At 45.3% G+C, this 17194-nt stretch overlaps 1 protein-coding gene across 1 annotated transcript in view; it reads left to right on the forward strand.

Moving 5' to 3' along the window:
- Positions 1–17194, forward strand: part of CRHR1 (corticotropin releasing hormone receptor 1) — a 2033077-nt gene that overhangs the window by 1194963 nt on the left and 820920 nt on the right. The window contains exon 5 of the mRNA XM_078645030.1: positions 11526–11632. Within this exon, the coding sequence (XP_078501156.1) occupies positions 11526–11632 (107 nt within the window). The remainder of the gene's footprint in view (positions 1–11525; positions 11633–17194) is intronic.

The following is a 17194-nucleotide window of genomic DNA, read 5'->3' on the forward strand; positions in this document are numbered from 1 at the left end:
TGAGATATATTTATGAATATGGGGAGGGATGTAATTAATGTGCCCTCCTTGATCCCCAAATGGACTATGCAGACCCAATTCGCCTTGGGCAAAATAGACGAAGAAGGGCAAGGGCATTTGGGCCCCTCCCTAAGCCTTTGTTGAGTTGGGAACCCGAGGCCAAACAAATGGACGCAGCGCATTGCCCCCTTCCAGTGTTGGTATCTGCCCTGGGGACCCCATTCCCTGGAGCAAGATACACCACAGTGTCCTTAGGAGCCCACACCTGAGCACTGTGGTTCCCTACCCAGGAGAGTAGGGGCATACCTTGCTCTCCCACTCCTGGGCAGGGAACTACACTTGGCTACCACCGAGATGCGAGTTATGAAAAGCTGCTGGCTCTCTCCAGCACCTAGTATGGTTCTGGCTGAGTAGCCGGCTAGGGCTGTGGGGGCACTGGGACAATCCCAAAGGACCTCAAAATACTACTTTGTGAGTGGTGTAGATGGGTCACCCACTAGAAGCCCCAGGCGTTGGGGTCTCTGGGGACCTTCAGGCTCACGGAGGAGTGCTGCACACCCCTTTCCTTAATTTAATAAAAAAGCTCCCTAAAAATGCGGCCCGGGTCCCTTACTGGCTCATGGAGGGTGGATCCATGTGCCCCCCTCCACTTACATACTGCCTCGGGGAATGGGGTTCCTTGAGCTTGGAAAGGCTCCTAGGTCCCCTTATAATGTATGGATGTCCATTGTGGGCAGTGGGACAACCACAGTAAAAACATTTTTTTAAGTGAATATTAAATGAGTGGCAGGAGCCACTCATTCAGTATCTACAACTCCTTTGATGTAGCACCCTATGTTGCCATGCAAGGGCTATATGCTTTTAAATTTTTTTAAGCTTGGTGGTGCCCGTAGATTAGGGAGGGGCAACATCAAGTTGTTTTTTATGTTGTTGAGGGCCGCAGGGAGTCTAGCAGCCACCCAGAATCATGAAAAACACATTACGTCTCCTGGTATTTAAACCCATGACCCCAGGAGAACGTACCATATATTTTTTAAACCACTGCCAACTGGAACTCTGTGTTCTTCAGATGGAGTGTACGGCTCTCTTGTGGTTGCTTGTATGATTGCATCTTCTGGGCTGAAAAATGTAGTTATAGTTAGGGATCTAGGATTCCGAAAGATAGGAATTCCTTGGATTTTTAATTGTTATAACATTGCCACCATATAGGCAGACATAGCGGCAAAATGACTGAATGGACTTTCATTAAATTTGGAAAGAATATAGATTATGATGTATAAAGGGTCTTTTCTTATTTTTATCTAAATTAGTTTAGTTGTTTTTAAGATATTAAGGAGAAAATCAGAGGTGTATATTGTCCTGTGGTAAACCGCGGTACCTTGATGCATACCGTGGTACATGGCAACGGCAAAACATAATACTATTGCTTATTGAAAGCACTTACAAAATAAAAAGGGAGCCATATTGTTTGGACCACACTTTTTCTTGGCTTGGATTTTAGTGGGAAATCTAGATTATTAGTGTTTTGGAAATGTATAGGAAACATGAGGCATTTTAGCAAACTCAGTAGATGTAGGGAAAAATATTTTTATTGATGTATACATTTTTTTAAAAAGTTTAGGAAGTACTGCAGCACTGTCTTGAAAGAATCGAGAAAGTACTGCAGTACTTTTGAAATGTTACACACATTACACTACTCTACACCAATACACTCTACCCCATCCACTCTAAAATACTCTAGACATACCAGTCTATGATATGCCACTTCACTCTTCTCTATGACATGCCACTTCACGCCACTCCAGTTTACTACACTGTAGTCTACTCTATTCCCCTCCACTCTATGCCACTCTACTCAACTGTACAACATCCCACTCCAGTCTAGGAGAAGTCACTCTACTTTACGACATGCCACTCCACTCTACAATACATCATTTCACTTCATGCCACACAGTCTACATTATGCCACTTCCCTTACTCTACATCACTCTACTCTACAACACTTTACTCTGAGACACTCTACAACATGTCAGTTTGACTCACCACTCCACTATACAACACTCTACTCCACTCTATGCCACAATACGGCATGCCTCTCCACTCTATGATACTCAACTCTATAACACTGCACCCTACTCCACTGTATGACCTGCCACTCCACTCTACAATATGCCGCTCCACTCTGACATGCCACTCCAATGGGTGACACTCCACACCATTCCACTCTACAGCATGACACTCTTAGACACACCATTTCACTCTATGACACGCCACTCCACTCTCCAACATGCCTTTCGGCCCTATGCCACACTCCTCTACAACACTATGACATGCTACTCCATTCCACTCTATGACACTCCACTCTATGATACTCCACTCCACTTTGACATGCCACTCCATGAAATGCCACACAATTCCACTCTATGACATGCCACTCCACTTTACGACATGCCACTCCATTTTGCGCCACTGAACTCTACTCTACAACCTGCCACTCTACTCTTCCACTCAAGTGTATGCCACTCCACTCTACCCTACTCCTCCCTACGCCAGTCCACTCTATGCCACAACTCTCTATGCCACCACACCCTATGCCATTACACTTTATGCCACCACACTCTCCAGCACTCCACTCTATGCCACGGCACTCTACTTCACTTTGCCAGTTTACTGCACTCTACAACACTGTACCCCCTCTACTATATGGCATTTTACTCCACTCTATGCCACTCCACTCTGAAACACTCTATTTTATGTCACCCTCTGACACTCCACACCACTCAACTCTATAACACGCCCCTCCACTGTGCAACACGTCACTCCACTTTAGGACATGCTACTCCAGTCTATGACACACCACTCTATGCACCTCCATTGCAAGACAGTCTATGGCACATCACAGTATAAAATGTCACTTACCTCTGCTCTCTGACATGCCACTCCACTCTATGCAACTCCACTCTACAACACTTTACTCCACTCTGTCCCTTCACTCTACACCACTCTACTCTAAGGTAAGACACTCTATGACACGCAACAGCACTCCATCCCACAATACAGCACTCCACTCTACACCATACCATGCACTGTGTAAAAATACATTATGTTGTTTGAGATGTCAGAGTGTTCCTATGACTCAATGTAGTATAAGTGATGTAGTATTGTAGTATGAAAGCATATATGCTATTCATAGAGAAGGCATGAGTTATAGAATATGTGGTCTGTCTAGGGTGTTCACAAAACTGAGCACGGAGGTGCACTAGTTATTGTTTGGGGGGCAGTTTGACTTGACAATCTTGGCATGGTTTTCCCCTGACGTTTTGCTTTCCAGACTCCTTTTTTGCTGACTTCGTTGTTGCTGGTCTTATTATTCTGTGCACTTTACCACTGCTAACCAGTGCTAAAGTGCTTGTGCTCTTTCCTTTATACATTCTAACATTGTCTTACACCCAAATGTCATACTTAATTTACTTGTTAGTCCCTAATAATGTGGTGCTACATGTATTCATGGCCTATAAATTAAATGCTACTAGTGGACCTGTTCTGATATTTATCTGCCTTAATAAGGATTCTTCAACCCTGATTAATTCAATGCATGATTCTGCCTATGTATTATATTGTTCTTCTAATGAGTTTCATAAAAACGTCTGTTCCAAGTGTAAACTAGTGGCCCTGCAGCATTCATTGTGCCACCCCCCCAAGTAGCCCTTTAAACATGCCCCCAAACTTTCATTGCAACCCTGTTTGTGGTGTTTTGAACTACCATTCCTGCCTGGCAAGATAAACCTCTACATCAAAGGAGGGAGGTAGAAGCTTCTTCTCATCAAGTGCACTCGACTTCCAATGTTCAGCTTAAGATAAGCCTCTTGCCAGGCCTAAACCTCTTTTTCATATACAAATAAGTCATACTCAGAGTGGGCACAAAATGGCCCAGAGGGTAGGGTGTAGTGTATTCAAAAGTTTGTCAAGTGTTTTGAGTCTAACAGAGACATTAGTGGTAACTTGCTCTTACTTCTGTTGGCACAGTGGCCTCCGTCGTTGACAGAGTAATCTTTCCTCCAGGGTGCAGGAGTCAATAGAGGCAACCTACTGTGAGAATCTCACTGTCACCCCATGGCTATCTCACTTTCTTCTACAAAGACACATCACAATTGAAGTAGTAGTCTAATATTATGCTTCATCATGCCGAGTGTTCAAACAGGCTGATAAGGGGGTGCGTCCTCTTGGTACATCATTTCCCATAGGTGTGTGCAACTGCAGACCTGGTGTATAGGTTTATATTTGTAGTGTTCTACATGTGTGTAGGCATCTGAACACCTAACCTGCCACTTGCCTGTGGCCTCCAATTCCTGATTGCTTCAAACTGATCCAGTGACACCCCTGCTGCCCGAATTTCCCGTATGGGTTTTCCCACTCACCGTTCTTCCCATCAACAGAAGGCCCACCCATCCCAGGACCTACTTATTGCAGGCCTCAGCGCAACTGCACAGTGGATGCATGCAGTGGGCTTGCCAAAGGCAAGTCTGTCTGCACCCGTCTGTTCATGGGCCATGCCCAGTGCCACAATCCCCGGCTCTCCTGCCCCCCAAAGATACACCAACACAGAGCTCTATACCCTCGACCCCGGACGCAGTAAGAAACCCTGCCACCACGCTGACCCACGCTCCACAGTAGGACCTTTCCCCTGCACTCACTTCATCTGCTACAGCACACTCACCAGCCCACCGACCAGTACCACCCTGAACACACCACAGACACCACCTGAACTAAAACACTAACTCGCAAGCACCCTCCTTGACACACCCTCACTATGTATTCCACCGGATTATGGGACCTCAGCGCCACCCTCACAGCGAACATCATCTTCCTCAATGAGACCTGGCTCACCCCCACATCCACCTCAAACATTGTCACAGCGGTCGCTGATGGATAAAAAATCACTGACCAGGACCACACCAACAAGCCAGGAGGAGAAACTGTCATCTTACACAAAGAGACTATACAGTGCACCAACACCACTGACAAACCCACCACCTCCATGGAACTTCTCAACTTCAAGCTCCACACAGACAATAAGACAACCATAAGAGGCACCCTTGCATACCAACCGGCCGCTCAGCGCTCCAGCTTCTGCAACACCATCCCAGACTTCTTTGTGCCCCTAGCTTTAGACTCCAAGGCGACCTAAATTTCCACGACGACGACCCCAACAACAACAACACCGCACATCTCCTTGACAGTATTAAAGGCCTCGGATTGACCCAATTAAGGTTGTGTGTGTCTTTTTGGCTCTGCATAGAGCCATGATGTTCCACGGAGTGATAACTGTGCTTTATACATTCGATATATTGTAACCTACACACACCAGAGGACATTCAAAGGACCCCATTTTCACCTCCAGTAATCTATCGCATTAAATACAGCCACGTCACAGAACTCACATGGACCGATCACTCCATTGTCCACCTCAGCTTCTCCGCCACCCCGAGACGGCCAGTGTACTCCACCTGAGGTGGAACAAAATCTGAGAGACCAGCTGGACGGATGCCCTCAACACCTCCAACCACGCTACCACCACCAACCTCGAATAGGGAGTAAAGAACTTCAATGCTTGGATCACCAGTCGTGCAAACAGTATCATCTCCATCAAGAACGCAACATCCAAAGAAAATCCTTCAAAGGCCAACTGGTACACCCAAGAACTCAGAACAGCGAAACGAGACAACAAACAGCAGGAGAGGATATTGCCCGTCAGCAAGGACACCTCTGACAGGGCAGCCTTCAAAACCTCCCTCAACTTCTACCACCGCCTGTTGAGGGCAATAAAGATGACCGCCCAAACAGCATGCATCGAAACCAGTGCAAACAACACCAAGGAACTTTTCAACATCGTTGAGGAATTCTCCAACCCAGCTGCCAGCGAAAACATCACACCCTCACAGCAGCTGAGCAACAACTTTGTTGACTTCTTTCACGACAAGTTTGCAACCATATACAGACACTTTGAGCCCCAACCCACACCTACAAACTTCCTTGACTGATAAAACACCACTAGAACTGACACAAACCACAGACTGTCCATCTGGAACCTCCTATACACCCAGGACACCACCTCCACCGTGAAATCCATCCACTCAGAATCTCCCACAGACCCATGCCTGCAACACTTCTTCAACCTTGGAAACCAAATGATCGACCAGGAACTCACCATTGTGCTTAACACCTATATCAACACTGCAACATTTCTCAATGCCTGGAAACATGCCAAAGTCAAAGTGCTTCTCAAAGAAACCCTCCGCCAACCCAAAAGGACTAAAAAAACTACTGGCTAATCTCCCTACTCCCATTCCCATTGGAAAAGATCATCAGCAAGCAACTCATGACACCTAGAGCAGGACCAAATACTCAATACCCCCTAATCCGTCTTCTGCAGCAATTATAACACCGAAACCACCCTGATCACAGCCACCAACATCTGAACAGGAGAAACAGCAGCTCTGATCCTCCATGACCTCTCAGAAGCCTTTGACACTGTATCACATCACAGGCTGATCGAAAGACTCCACCACATTGGCACCCAAGGGGATGCACTCAGATGGTTCACCTGCTTCTCCTGCTTCACCTGCTTCCTCAGCAGAAGAATCCAGAGGATCCACCTCTCACCTTTCACCTCAAACCCAAGGAGATCACCTGAGGTATCCCCAGGGCTCATGCTTCAGCCCTATGCTCTTAAACGCATATATGACCCCGCTGGCCAACATCGCCAGAACCCACGGTCTCAACATAATTTCTTACTCAAACAACACCCAACTCATCCTCTCACTCACTAATAACCCCACTAACATCAGTACAACCTTCGACAGATGCATGTAAGTTATCCCCTACTGGCTGAAGAACAACTGCCTGCAGTTGAACACAGACAAGACAGAAGTACCTATCTTCAGCAAAAATCAACACATTGAAAAATTCCTGGTGGCCTTCAGACCTAGGACCAGCACCTACTCCCTCCGACCATGCCTAGAACTGAGGAATCATCATTGACAACAAGCTCACCATGAAATCGCAGATCATGGCCTTCTCCTCCACCTTCTTCCTCATTCTGTGCATGCTACATAAGATCATCCTACGTAGATCCCTGCACACAAGACACACTGTGACATAGGCCATCATCAACAGCCATCTGGACTAGGGCAACACCCTCTAATTAGGAATCCCATCCCACTTCCTACAGAGACTCAAGACCAAAAACAACACTTCAGCCAGACTCATCCCTGGTCTTCCCTGAGGAACCTGCATCACAGCCGATCTCAGGAATCTCCACTGGCTTCCCTAATAGAAGAGACCCACATACTCAAGGCTCTACACAACCAAGGACCCATCTACATTAACCACAATCTGAACTTCCACCAACCATTGAGAAGACGACACTCTGCCTCCCTCTCCCTTTCCCATACTCCCCTACATCACAGCAAAGACCTGGAACAGCCTCCCCGGGCAATTTCGGACCATCACCTCACTTCTGGAATTCTGAATGACCCTCAAGACCTGGCTGTTCGAATAAGCCTCCGGGACCTGGAAGTGCCTGGATACCCTTTCGGGTGATTAGCTGTGCTTTATACATTTGATTTGATTTGTAAAGCGCAGCAGTTACCCAAAGGCATCAAGGCGCTATATACCACCATCTGGAATAAGTCCACTAGATCTCCAGATGCAGAAAATGTCTATAGGGAGTAAAGCCAGGTCTTAAGAGCCTTCCTGAAGGGCAAGAGCTGAGGGATAGCCCTAATGTTTGTGGAAGGGTGTTCCAGAGTTTACTCGCGGCCGTAGAAAATGCTCTGTCACCCCATTTCCTTCTTTTGGTTTTCGGCACTGTGAGCTCGATTTGAAGCATATCATGCAGAGAGATTTAAAGCTGATGCACTTACTAATTGTAAGCCAATGAAAAGTCTCGAATTCTTCTTCGGCCGAATGCCCCCTGGGTATGTCCAGAACAAGTCCGGCCAGTGCATTATGCACCACATGGAGTCTGTGCTGTGTGTTCTTATTCGAGTCCAGGTAGAGAGAGTTGCGGTAATCCAGTCTGGACATTACCAGAGCGAGAGCGACCTGCTTATGAGCAGACTGCTGAGTGAATGGGAAAAATGTTTTAAGCATCCTTATAATCCAGGTGCATGTTGCTATTGTGCAACTCACCTGGGCATTAAAATTAAGTTCAGTACCCATCAGCACTCCAAGGTTCTTAGCCTTTTTTCAAGGAGTAGAACAGGTTCCTAAAGAGTGTGGCCAGCAGCTACTATACCAGCTGGGTGCCCCTGGACCAAAAATCATCACTTCGGTCTTTTCTCCATTGAGTTAAAAAAAATTACATGACATCAATTCTGCCACTTCGGCCATGCAACGTGAGACGTTCTCTGCTATCGAGCATGGATCCTTGGGAATTGACACAATGATTTGAGTGTCGTCAGCACACAACAATATTTCCATTCCAAATGACTGGATTTTTGCCGCTAGGGGGGCCACATAAAGATTAAAAAGCGTAGGGCTCAAAGATGAGCCCTGCGGCACTCCACAAGGCAGGGAAAATGCCTCTGAGTAGAAGTGCTGTAACTGCACCCTTTGGGATCTTTCCCTGAGGAAGGAGTACAAGAGGGCTAATGCTTAATGAGAGATGCCAAGACCTTGAAGTCTATCCAGCAGCAGCACAGGTGAGATGGCATCAAATGCGTATCACTGCCACCCCTTGTCCTTCATCCAATAGCCGCCCTATACAAACAGTGGCTGAGATTAAGGGTGTTTCTTTCCCACTCATTAATTGATTGATTGGTTGGTATTTGGTTTCGTCTCTGTTCCTTTATGTTCTAAAGACCTTAATGATTTTATGACGTGAGAAAATATTTGGTATCTGTCTATTCTGTTTCTATTGAAAGCATCGCTGCTTAATTCACTATTTTGTTTTGCATCTGAATGGTACTTAGCTGGAAAAAGATGCTTTTAAATGTTATTTCCCTATCCATTGACATAGTCACGAACTGTCAAATTGTATTATCATAAAGTGGTAATACGATTGTGAAATTTAGAATGAAGGAGGCCGTTTTTCTTTTTTTTTGTACGGTGACCTACACTGCAACAGTAGTTGAACACCATGTTTATTTGTGTGTATTCATCTTACACTTGAATTTACTTTCCTATCCTAGATACTGATGCTAATGTATTTACCAGCAGTGGTCAGTGACTTTACCTGGTAGAAAAGTAAAGAAAATGCCGCCATGTGTAGCAGGAGGTGGGAAATGGGCGTCCACTCGGAAAAGAATATAACAGCTGTAGATAAGAGCTGGTTGATTGTCCAATTGCACGGATTTATCGAAGGGAACATCTGCATGAGGGCATTTTCTATAATTGACAATCCATGAAAATGTAGGACTTTTGCACATTTCCCGGACTAAACTTGTAAACTTGGAGATTTATAGAGCGCAGTTGTTGCCCAAAGGCGTCCAAGCGCTAGGATAATCGTAACCTACAGAGAACAGGGGGGGGAGAAGACAGCGGTTTAGTAGGCAAATGTGAAAAGGTGGGTCTTCAGATGCTTGCGAAACGAGGTAAGGTTCTGGGTGGCTCTAAGATGACATGGTAGAGCATTCCAGGCCTTAGCTGCGTTGTACATGAACGTCCTTCCGCCGGTTCTAGATCTTTTTATTCTTGGGACTACTGCTAAAAGAGTCTGGCTGGAGCGAAGACTACGATTTGGGATATAGTGAGTGATCAGATCACGGGTAATAATAGGTCCCATGTCCCAGAAAGCTTGATGGGCTATACATAGCGCTTTGAACAGAATCCTCTGCCGGATCGGTAACCAATGGAGGCTAGTCAGTCCGGTCCTTACTGAGTGTCTGTGTGGGATTTTCAGTAGAAGGCGAGCTGCACTGTTCTGTACAGTTTGCAGCCTCCGAAGGGTGTATTCTGGTGCACCCAGATAATGAACGTTATTAAAATCAAGACGGTAGTGAATGAGCCCTTGAATAGCAGCCTGTTTGGCTTCCAGGGGGAGGAGAGGGAAGATTTTATTTAGCACTCTCAGAATGCCAAAACATGTAGCTGATAGTTTTATGGCTTGGACATTGAAGGACAGTGAACTGTCCAGCCATACCCCAAGACTTTTGATGGTGTTTTTTGGGGTTGGAGGCGGTCCTAGGCATGAGGGCCATAGGGAGGGGGAAAGTGTCGGCTCTGAAGGTCCTAGGAGCATCAGCTCAGTTTTATCTCCGTTTAATTTCAGGGATGATGACGCCATCCAGTTCCTCACTTCCTCCAGGCATTCTCTGAGCCCGCCTGGCGCAGTTCGAGATGCCTCCTGCGCCAGTGAGACCACCAGCTGCGTGTCGTCCGCGTATGAGATGATTTTAACTCCAAATGGGCGGACGACGCTGGCCAGTGGTCTCATGTATAGGTTGAATAAGGCAGGGCTCAGAGAGGAGCCCTGAGGAACTCCACACTTTAGGGGTCTGCTGGAGGAGACTGAGTCGCCATCAAAAACTCTGAAAGATCTATTCCCCAGAAAGGATTCAAACCATGCCCAAGCTTTATCCTTAATCCCCATACAGGACATGCGGCTTAGTAGGGTGTCATGACACACTGTGTCGAAGGCCGCACTTAGATCAAGGAGGATCACTGCCACTGATCCTCCCCGATCCAAGATTTTTCTCGCTTCCTCTACAACCATGAGGAGGGCGGTCTCTGTCCCGTGCTTAGGTCTGAAGCCCGTCTGAGTGGGATCCAGTATGTAATGGCCCTCTAGATAGTTCACTAACTGTTGGTTTACGTATTTTTCCAACACCTTGCTCAACCAAGGGAGCAAAGAAATAGGGCGATAGTTGGCCAGATCAGACGGGTCTAGATTGGGTTTCTTGATCAGTGACCTAACCATGGCCTGCTTCCATACGGGTGGGACGGAGTCGGATGAAATGGAAGAGTTTAATACCTCTCTGATAATGGGCAGGATGGTATGTGATGCTGCCATTAGGATGTCAGGAGGGGCAGGATCGGCCGGCGAACCTGATTTGACACTGAGGGCTAGTGATTCTAGGGTGGAGAGGTCTAGTGGGGGGAAGTGAGTTAAGCTATAAGGAGTGGGGGAATGTGGCAGGCTGAGGAGGTTATTAGATTGAGTAGACAGGCCGGTGTTTGGGGGAGAAAAGGTTGAATAGATTACTCCTGGAATTATTTATAAAAACCAATACAATTGATGAAATTAGTTCAAATGTCTGGGTAATCATACGAGAGTAGGTTGATGACTTTTCGAAGTCTGTTTTGGGGAATCGAGCGCTGTGTTATTGAAGTTCCTTCAAGGGGTTCAAACTGTGTGCTCCCACCGTACTCCTGGCCACACTACAGTCTGTGGGACAGCCCAGGGCCAGTGATTTGTCACTTTTCTCTATATACTTGTTCTGTTTCTTTTCTGTGTGTATTTGTTCTATTCTATTTCATATTCCCCGTGCTAATCAGCCGCTTGTTTGTTTCTCTCTCCTCAGAAAAAAAGCAAAGTGCATTACCATATTGCTGTAGTCATCAATTACTTAGGACACTGCGTTTCCCTGGGGACCCTGCTGGTCGCATTTATTCTTTTCATGAGATTAAGGTAAGGACGCCGCCAAAAAACAAACTTAGAAAATGAAAATGTGCAATCAAGGAACATTTATATTGCAGAGATATGTGAAGTATATAATTCATTCCTCATTTATTCCACTAAACTGCTTCTGCTGCCACCCGGAAATTAAAGTCTTTCCAGAACAATGTCAAGCGATGTTGATGTGGCATTATGTGGAACCAAAGTATGCCTGGGCTAAATTTAAATCATGCCACAAGTAGTTGAAATTCTCGAATTTTGTGTCACGCAAACTTCATTATTTTTTTTATAGTTCTTGAAATTGAGCATTAGATCATAGTAACTTATTTTTTGTCTCTAGGAAAATGATTCGCTGAGAGACATTATCAGCTCTAATCAGTCCCTCGCCTGTATCTCACATGAAAAAAGTCATGCACGATACTTAATGTTAAAAGTTTAATTTTGTGAAATTCTTGGGTCATTTGTCAAAAAATACACAATTTCGCACTCCACTTTAGTTCGAATTCGAGGATTAATGGGGGCTGATGCTATAGCTAATGCTCAAAATATGCATTTCACAGCATTACTCATGGCATTTGCCCATCTATGTAGGCTTCCACCTTTTTCCAGGCAAGAAGAGTGGCTGTCTGGCTGAACAAAGGTCTGCCTACCAGATACTCTTGTTCAGGTCTAGCAGCGCTAAATGTGCTTGCTCGTGGCTGCCTGAGATGCACTATGCTTTCACTGCCCTGTGGTCATGACCTCCTCAGACTGGCTAAAGGACCTCGAGGTCCTCCCCCTCATGACGAGTTCTGAGTGTGAAATAGTGACACCTCGTCACAGAGTGGGGTGCGGTCAGCAGTCTCGCCCATCCTACTTTGTGACGAGTGAGGGACTGCTGCCTTCCCTTACTGGATGACCTTAAGTCAGCCAATGAGGGAAGGCAGCAGTCCCAACCCTCCTGAGACCTCCCACACTTTCCTCTCGGAGAGCTGCAGTGAAAGTAATTTTTATGTGTTTTTTATGTTTGGTGAGTGAGTGTGTGCATCCATGTATGAATGTATGTGTATTTGTGAGTGAGTGTAGTGAATGGGTGTGTGTGTGTCTGAATGCATGGGTTTGAGTGAGTATGTATGTGTGCATGTGTGGCCCCCACAACCCACTCCCTAGTAAAATTACCGTCCGCCTCTGGACATTAGGAAGCAGTATAAACCAGAAGAAGGTCCAGTGAGGCAGCCAATGAAGAAACTGAGGGCCCGATTCACAAAAGTAATCTAGGACAAAATCCTAACTTTATGACTTTTGGAATTCACAAAAGTTATTTAGGAGTAGTAAAGTTATGATTCCTAACGTTACTATTCCTAAATGGCTTTTTTGAATACAGAAAGTCATAAAGTTAGGATCTTGTCTCAGTTTAGGAGTATTAAAGTTAGGATTCCTAACTTTACTACTCCTAAATGCCTTTTGCGAATACCTAAAGTCATAAAGGTAGGATTTTGTCTCAGATTACTTTTGTGAATCGGGCCGTGGGCCTTTTCCTCCATAGCACCGGGCACTTCTTACAAAGATACCAAACTTCTGCAACCTGGGAGTTTTGACAGGTTTCCTAAGGAGGCCCTACAGAGGCCCTGCCTGACAACATGCTCCTGAAAAAAAGCAGTGTTGGAAAGTGGGTTATTGGTGGGGGCAAATGTAGGTCTGCCACTGGCAATAGGGCCACTAACACATGGTAGGACTCAGCATAGGTCTTAGATAATTATTCCTATGCTCAACCCTTGGTAGCTTGGCTGCGAGCAGGCAGGCTTAGCTTCAAAGACAGGTATGTAAAGCATTTAAAAACACCAATTTAGTAAATCATTAAGTCACAACACATAATAAAAATCCAATACCAATTTATAGAAATGCGAAATATTTGTATCTTTAAAATGACACCAAACTGACAGCAATCCAATGTAGGGAACCGGAGATATGAATTTTAAAATTTAATAAAATATAGCACTTAGAAGATTAAAGCACCATATTCTAATACCTGCTTGTGATAGAACGGGCCAAAGTCAAAGTTTCAGGCTGGGCGCGATGAAACCCTGAGCGGCTACAGCTCGCAGCAGGTCCCAGTCTCAGTTTCCACCTTCACACTTAGAAACTTTTCTGGAGCTTTTCTCCTCGAGGCCCCTCAAAGCTCCCAGCCAGTCCGGTTTCGGTGAGGGTTCGCTGGATTGACATGTGAAGAGGTCCTGGTCAACTTCCCTGGAGCGGACTTAGAACAATTTTGAAGATCGCTTCAGCGAGGCAACCACGGAATCCAGGCCGGCACGCAATGGAAGGCAGGCGGCTTGGCGTTCGCGGTTGCTCCCGGTCACCCTTTTTTGCGAGCGGACTTAGAAACTTTTCTGGAGCTTTTTCTTGCTGAGTCTCTCAATGTTCCTCATGTAGCCGGATCCGGTGAGGGTTCGCCGGCTTCAGATTTCTCCTAGTCCTGGTCAATCTCTCGAAGTTGGAGCAATGGAGCTTTTAGCGGGATGAACCTGGTTGGCTTGGCCGGCTCCCGGTTGAAGGCAGTTGGCCTGGCTTGCCAGGTTAAGTTGGTCCCTCTAAGGAGCTTTTTTTTAAAGTTGCTTCAAAGTTCTCCAAACTTCGTGAACTTCTTCCTGAAGTTCCTCAAGGGGTCTCAAAGTGTCTCAAACTCACTCCAAGGGTCTGGAAGCTCCAAGATGGTCCTTGAAACTTTAGGACTTCAGTTCCCACATCCATTGGTACAAACCCCTTACAAATCCACTGGTAGTCCTCCAATGTGTAGATTTAGGATTTAGTTGGTGATGTTCCAGATGAGCTCTTTCAACCTGTAGATTTCAGTGAGTCCACTCTGTAGTTCTTTTCCAGCAAGATAATCCACAGGGCTGTAGTTTCCGATAGTGCGGTCTTCAGAGGTCAGGCCTTAGAAATCTTTGCACAGCAAAACTTCTCAACAGGGCACTTCTTGCTACAGTAAGCTTCAAGCAGCAGATCTGGAGGGCTCTGCCCCTCTCAGATACTTATTCCTAGTACTCTGGGTCAAGCAGGAGGTCACTTCTGGCCAATGGGAGCAGAGTAACTCCACCGATATATGACCACATCCTGTAGAGTGTGGCATAATTTTGTCCCAGAGTGCATCATCCAAAAACTAGGAGTCAAGAGGGAAGTAAAGAACTAGGTCGCCCTCCACTCAGTAAAGCAACAACAACGAAAAGACCTAGTCCTTTAGGCAATTTTTCTTCTAGACCTATGAACACAAATGGATTTGTCAAATGATCATTCCAGCTACACCTCTAATTCTAGAGATTATTGCTGTGTTCCAGTCTATTGCCATGATAAAAAATAGCCATTCTCTGATCAATACGTTTACAAACCAGCACAGGACATACATTCACTAGAAGGACAACATTTCAAAAAAAGTGTGAAAAAGCTAGAAGTCACCTCACGGGCGCACCACCAATGGGACCCCTGGTTGGTACTCACCAGGATGGCCCTGTTCTCATCATCGGTGACAACTAGCTTAACGTAAACGTGTCCGAGACCCAAAGAAAAAGAGACAGTGAATGGTGCAGTGTACAAAAGACTTATATGTGACAAGGACTAACAACATTCAACATATAACGAGCAAACAACTGTGCAAACAAGATACAAAAAACCTTTTATTCGCATTCTCTTGTTGCAAACAGTAAACACATATACATAAAAAGGAGAGATGCGAATACTACCTATCGATTCGCACTCTGCTTACAGCCGACATGTTTCATTGCCTTGGTCTTTATCAGGCAATTTCTTCAGGGCAAACTGTATTGAGCTGCCACTGCCAAAGACACTGTGCTTTAAATGCTGTAAATCAAGATAGAAACGTACATATGAGGGACTACCTATCATGCCATTGTGTAGTGACTACTGCTCAGATCTTGAATATTATACAGAAATGGATAATAATTACCTAGTTGGCCGGTTTTTCTTTCATACCTTTCAAGAGAAACCACTTTCTAGTGTCAACCCCAACTCCCAGAAGGTGAGTGTGGTCTTTTCTCCCTTTAATATTTTATCTAGGAAAAGGAGGAACGTCAACAGGACAGCGATTAAAAACCGATCTATCTAATCTCACCACATTCGTCGTGTATACCCCCACCGAATCTGGACGATTTGCGGCTTTTACCAGTGGAGAATACTCGCTCGGCGTCTTCTCAGCACCGGAACGCCGAGCGAGTGATGTACACTCTATTTACTTTCCAGACGTCGGCAATGGCCGGCTCTGATTGGTCGATAGAGTCACATGATTAATGTGGCTTCGTTAAAATTATTGCTGCAGTGTTTACATTACATCGTTTACAGAGGTCCTTTCATTTCTCCCCATAGAGTATCTCGACTCAGGTAGCGTTTCCAAATCACGACTGGTCGGCAATATATTAATATTCCAAGTGCCGATTTTACCCTGGTCTCATATGCCTCAACGGGTCAGGTGGCTGGGGCGGCCATATTGGAACAGTCTCGCTGAAGTGAAAGCTAGTGTTGTGTGGCCCTGACGCCTACTGATTTTAATAGAGCCATTTTCGAAACATTTTCGTGGGGCTATTAAATACAAATCCGATGTCCCCTGAGACAGCTAGTTCAGCGGGGGCCGCACTTGTAATTTTATATGAATATCAGCTACATCGGTCTCCTCGTATATTTAGATCTTAAGGTAGACAGTGATATCATATATTTACAATGTAATAATAATCATCATGTAATAATAATCACCCCCTTTGATGTGCTCTCTCGAAGTACCATGTTAAATTTGCAAATCAGTGTGAATCATTATCACGATAAACCATGATCACTACAGTTATGTGCCCCGGATTACAGGTTCAAGGCACATACCTACAGTGACTCGGCAATTGGTGTAGGAGGTGTTAATTTTTAAAGTTGAATTATACATACTCTATGTTATGCGTTTGGGTACGGTGCATTAGATTGCTGAGGTTTCCTAGTTCAAGGTACAGACTTACGGCGACTCAGCAGTCAGTATAGGAGGTATTAATTATTAAAAATGTGTTATACACACATTCCGATATGCGTTTACAACCCGTGCATTAGATTGCTGAGCCATGGAACATTTATGCAGGTTATTCAGCGTAACTTATTCCATTCAAGGAGTTCATTTAATCCTCTCTGTTCACTTCTTTCCTGGTATATCCAGCGCGCTTCTTTTGTCATAAGCCGTCTTTCCATAGATTGTGGCTCCCCTACCACTCTTTCCAAAACCACCCAACTGAAAGAATGTTTATTGCGATGGCAGTGTTGCACCAACTTGGTCGTCAGTTTCCCTTGTCGTATTGTACTCATATGCTCTTGAATGCGGAGTTTAATCTTCCGCGTCGTGAGTCCGATATACTCAAGGCCACATTCGCATCTCAGCCTATACACTACATTAGTAGATTTACAATTAAATGAGTCGCCGTAAGTCTGTACCTTGAACTAGGAAACCTCAGCAATCTAATGCACCGTACCCAAACGCATAACGTAGAGTATGTATAATTCAACTTTAAAAATTAACACCTCCTACACCAATTGCCGAGTCACTGTAGGTATGTG

This window comes from Lissotriton helveticus, chromosome 5_1 (assembly GCF_964261635.1).
Source record: "Lissotriton helveticus chromosome 5_1, aLisHel1.1, whole genome shotgun sequence".
In the NCBI taxonomy this organism is placed as follows: domain Eukaryota; kingdom Metazoa; phylum Chordata; class Amphibia; order Caudata; family Salamandridae; genus Lissotriton; species Lissotriton helveticus.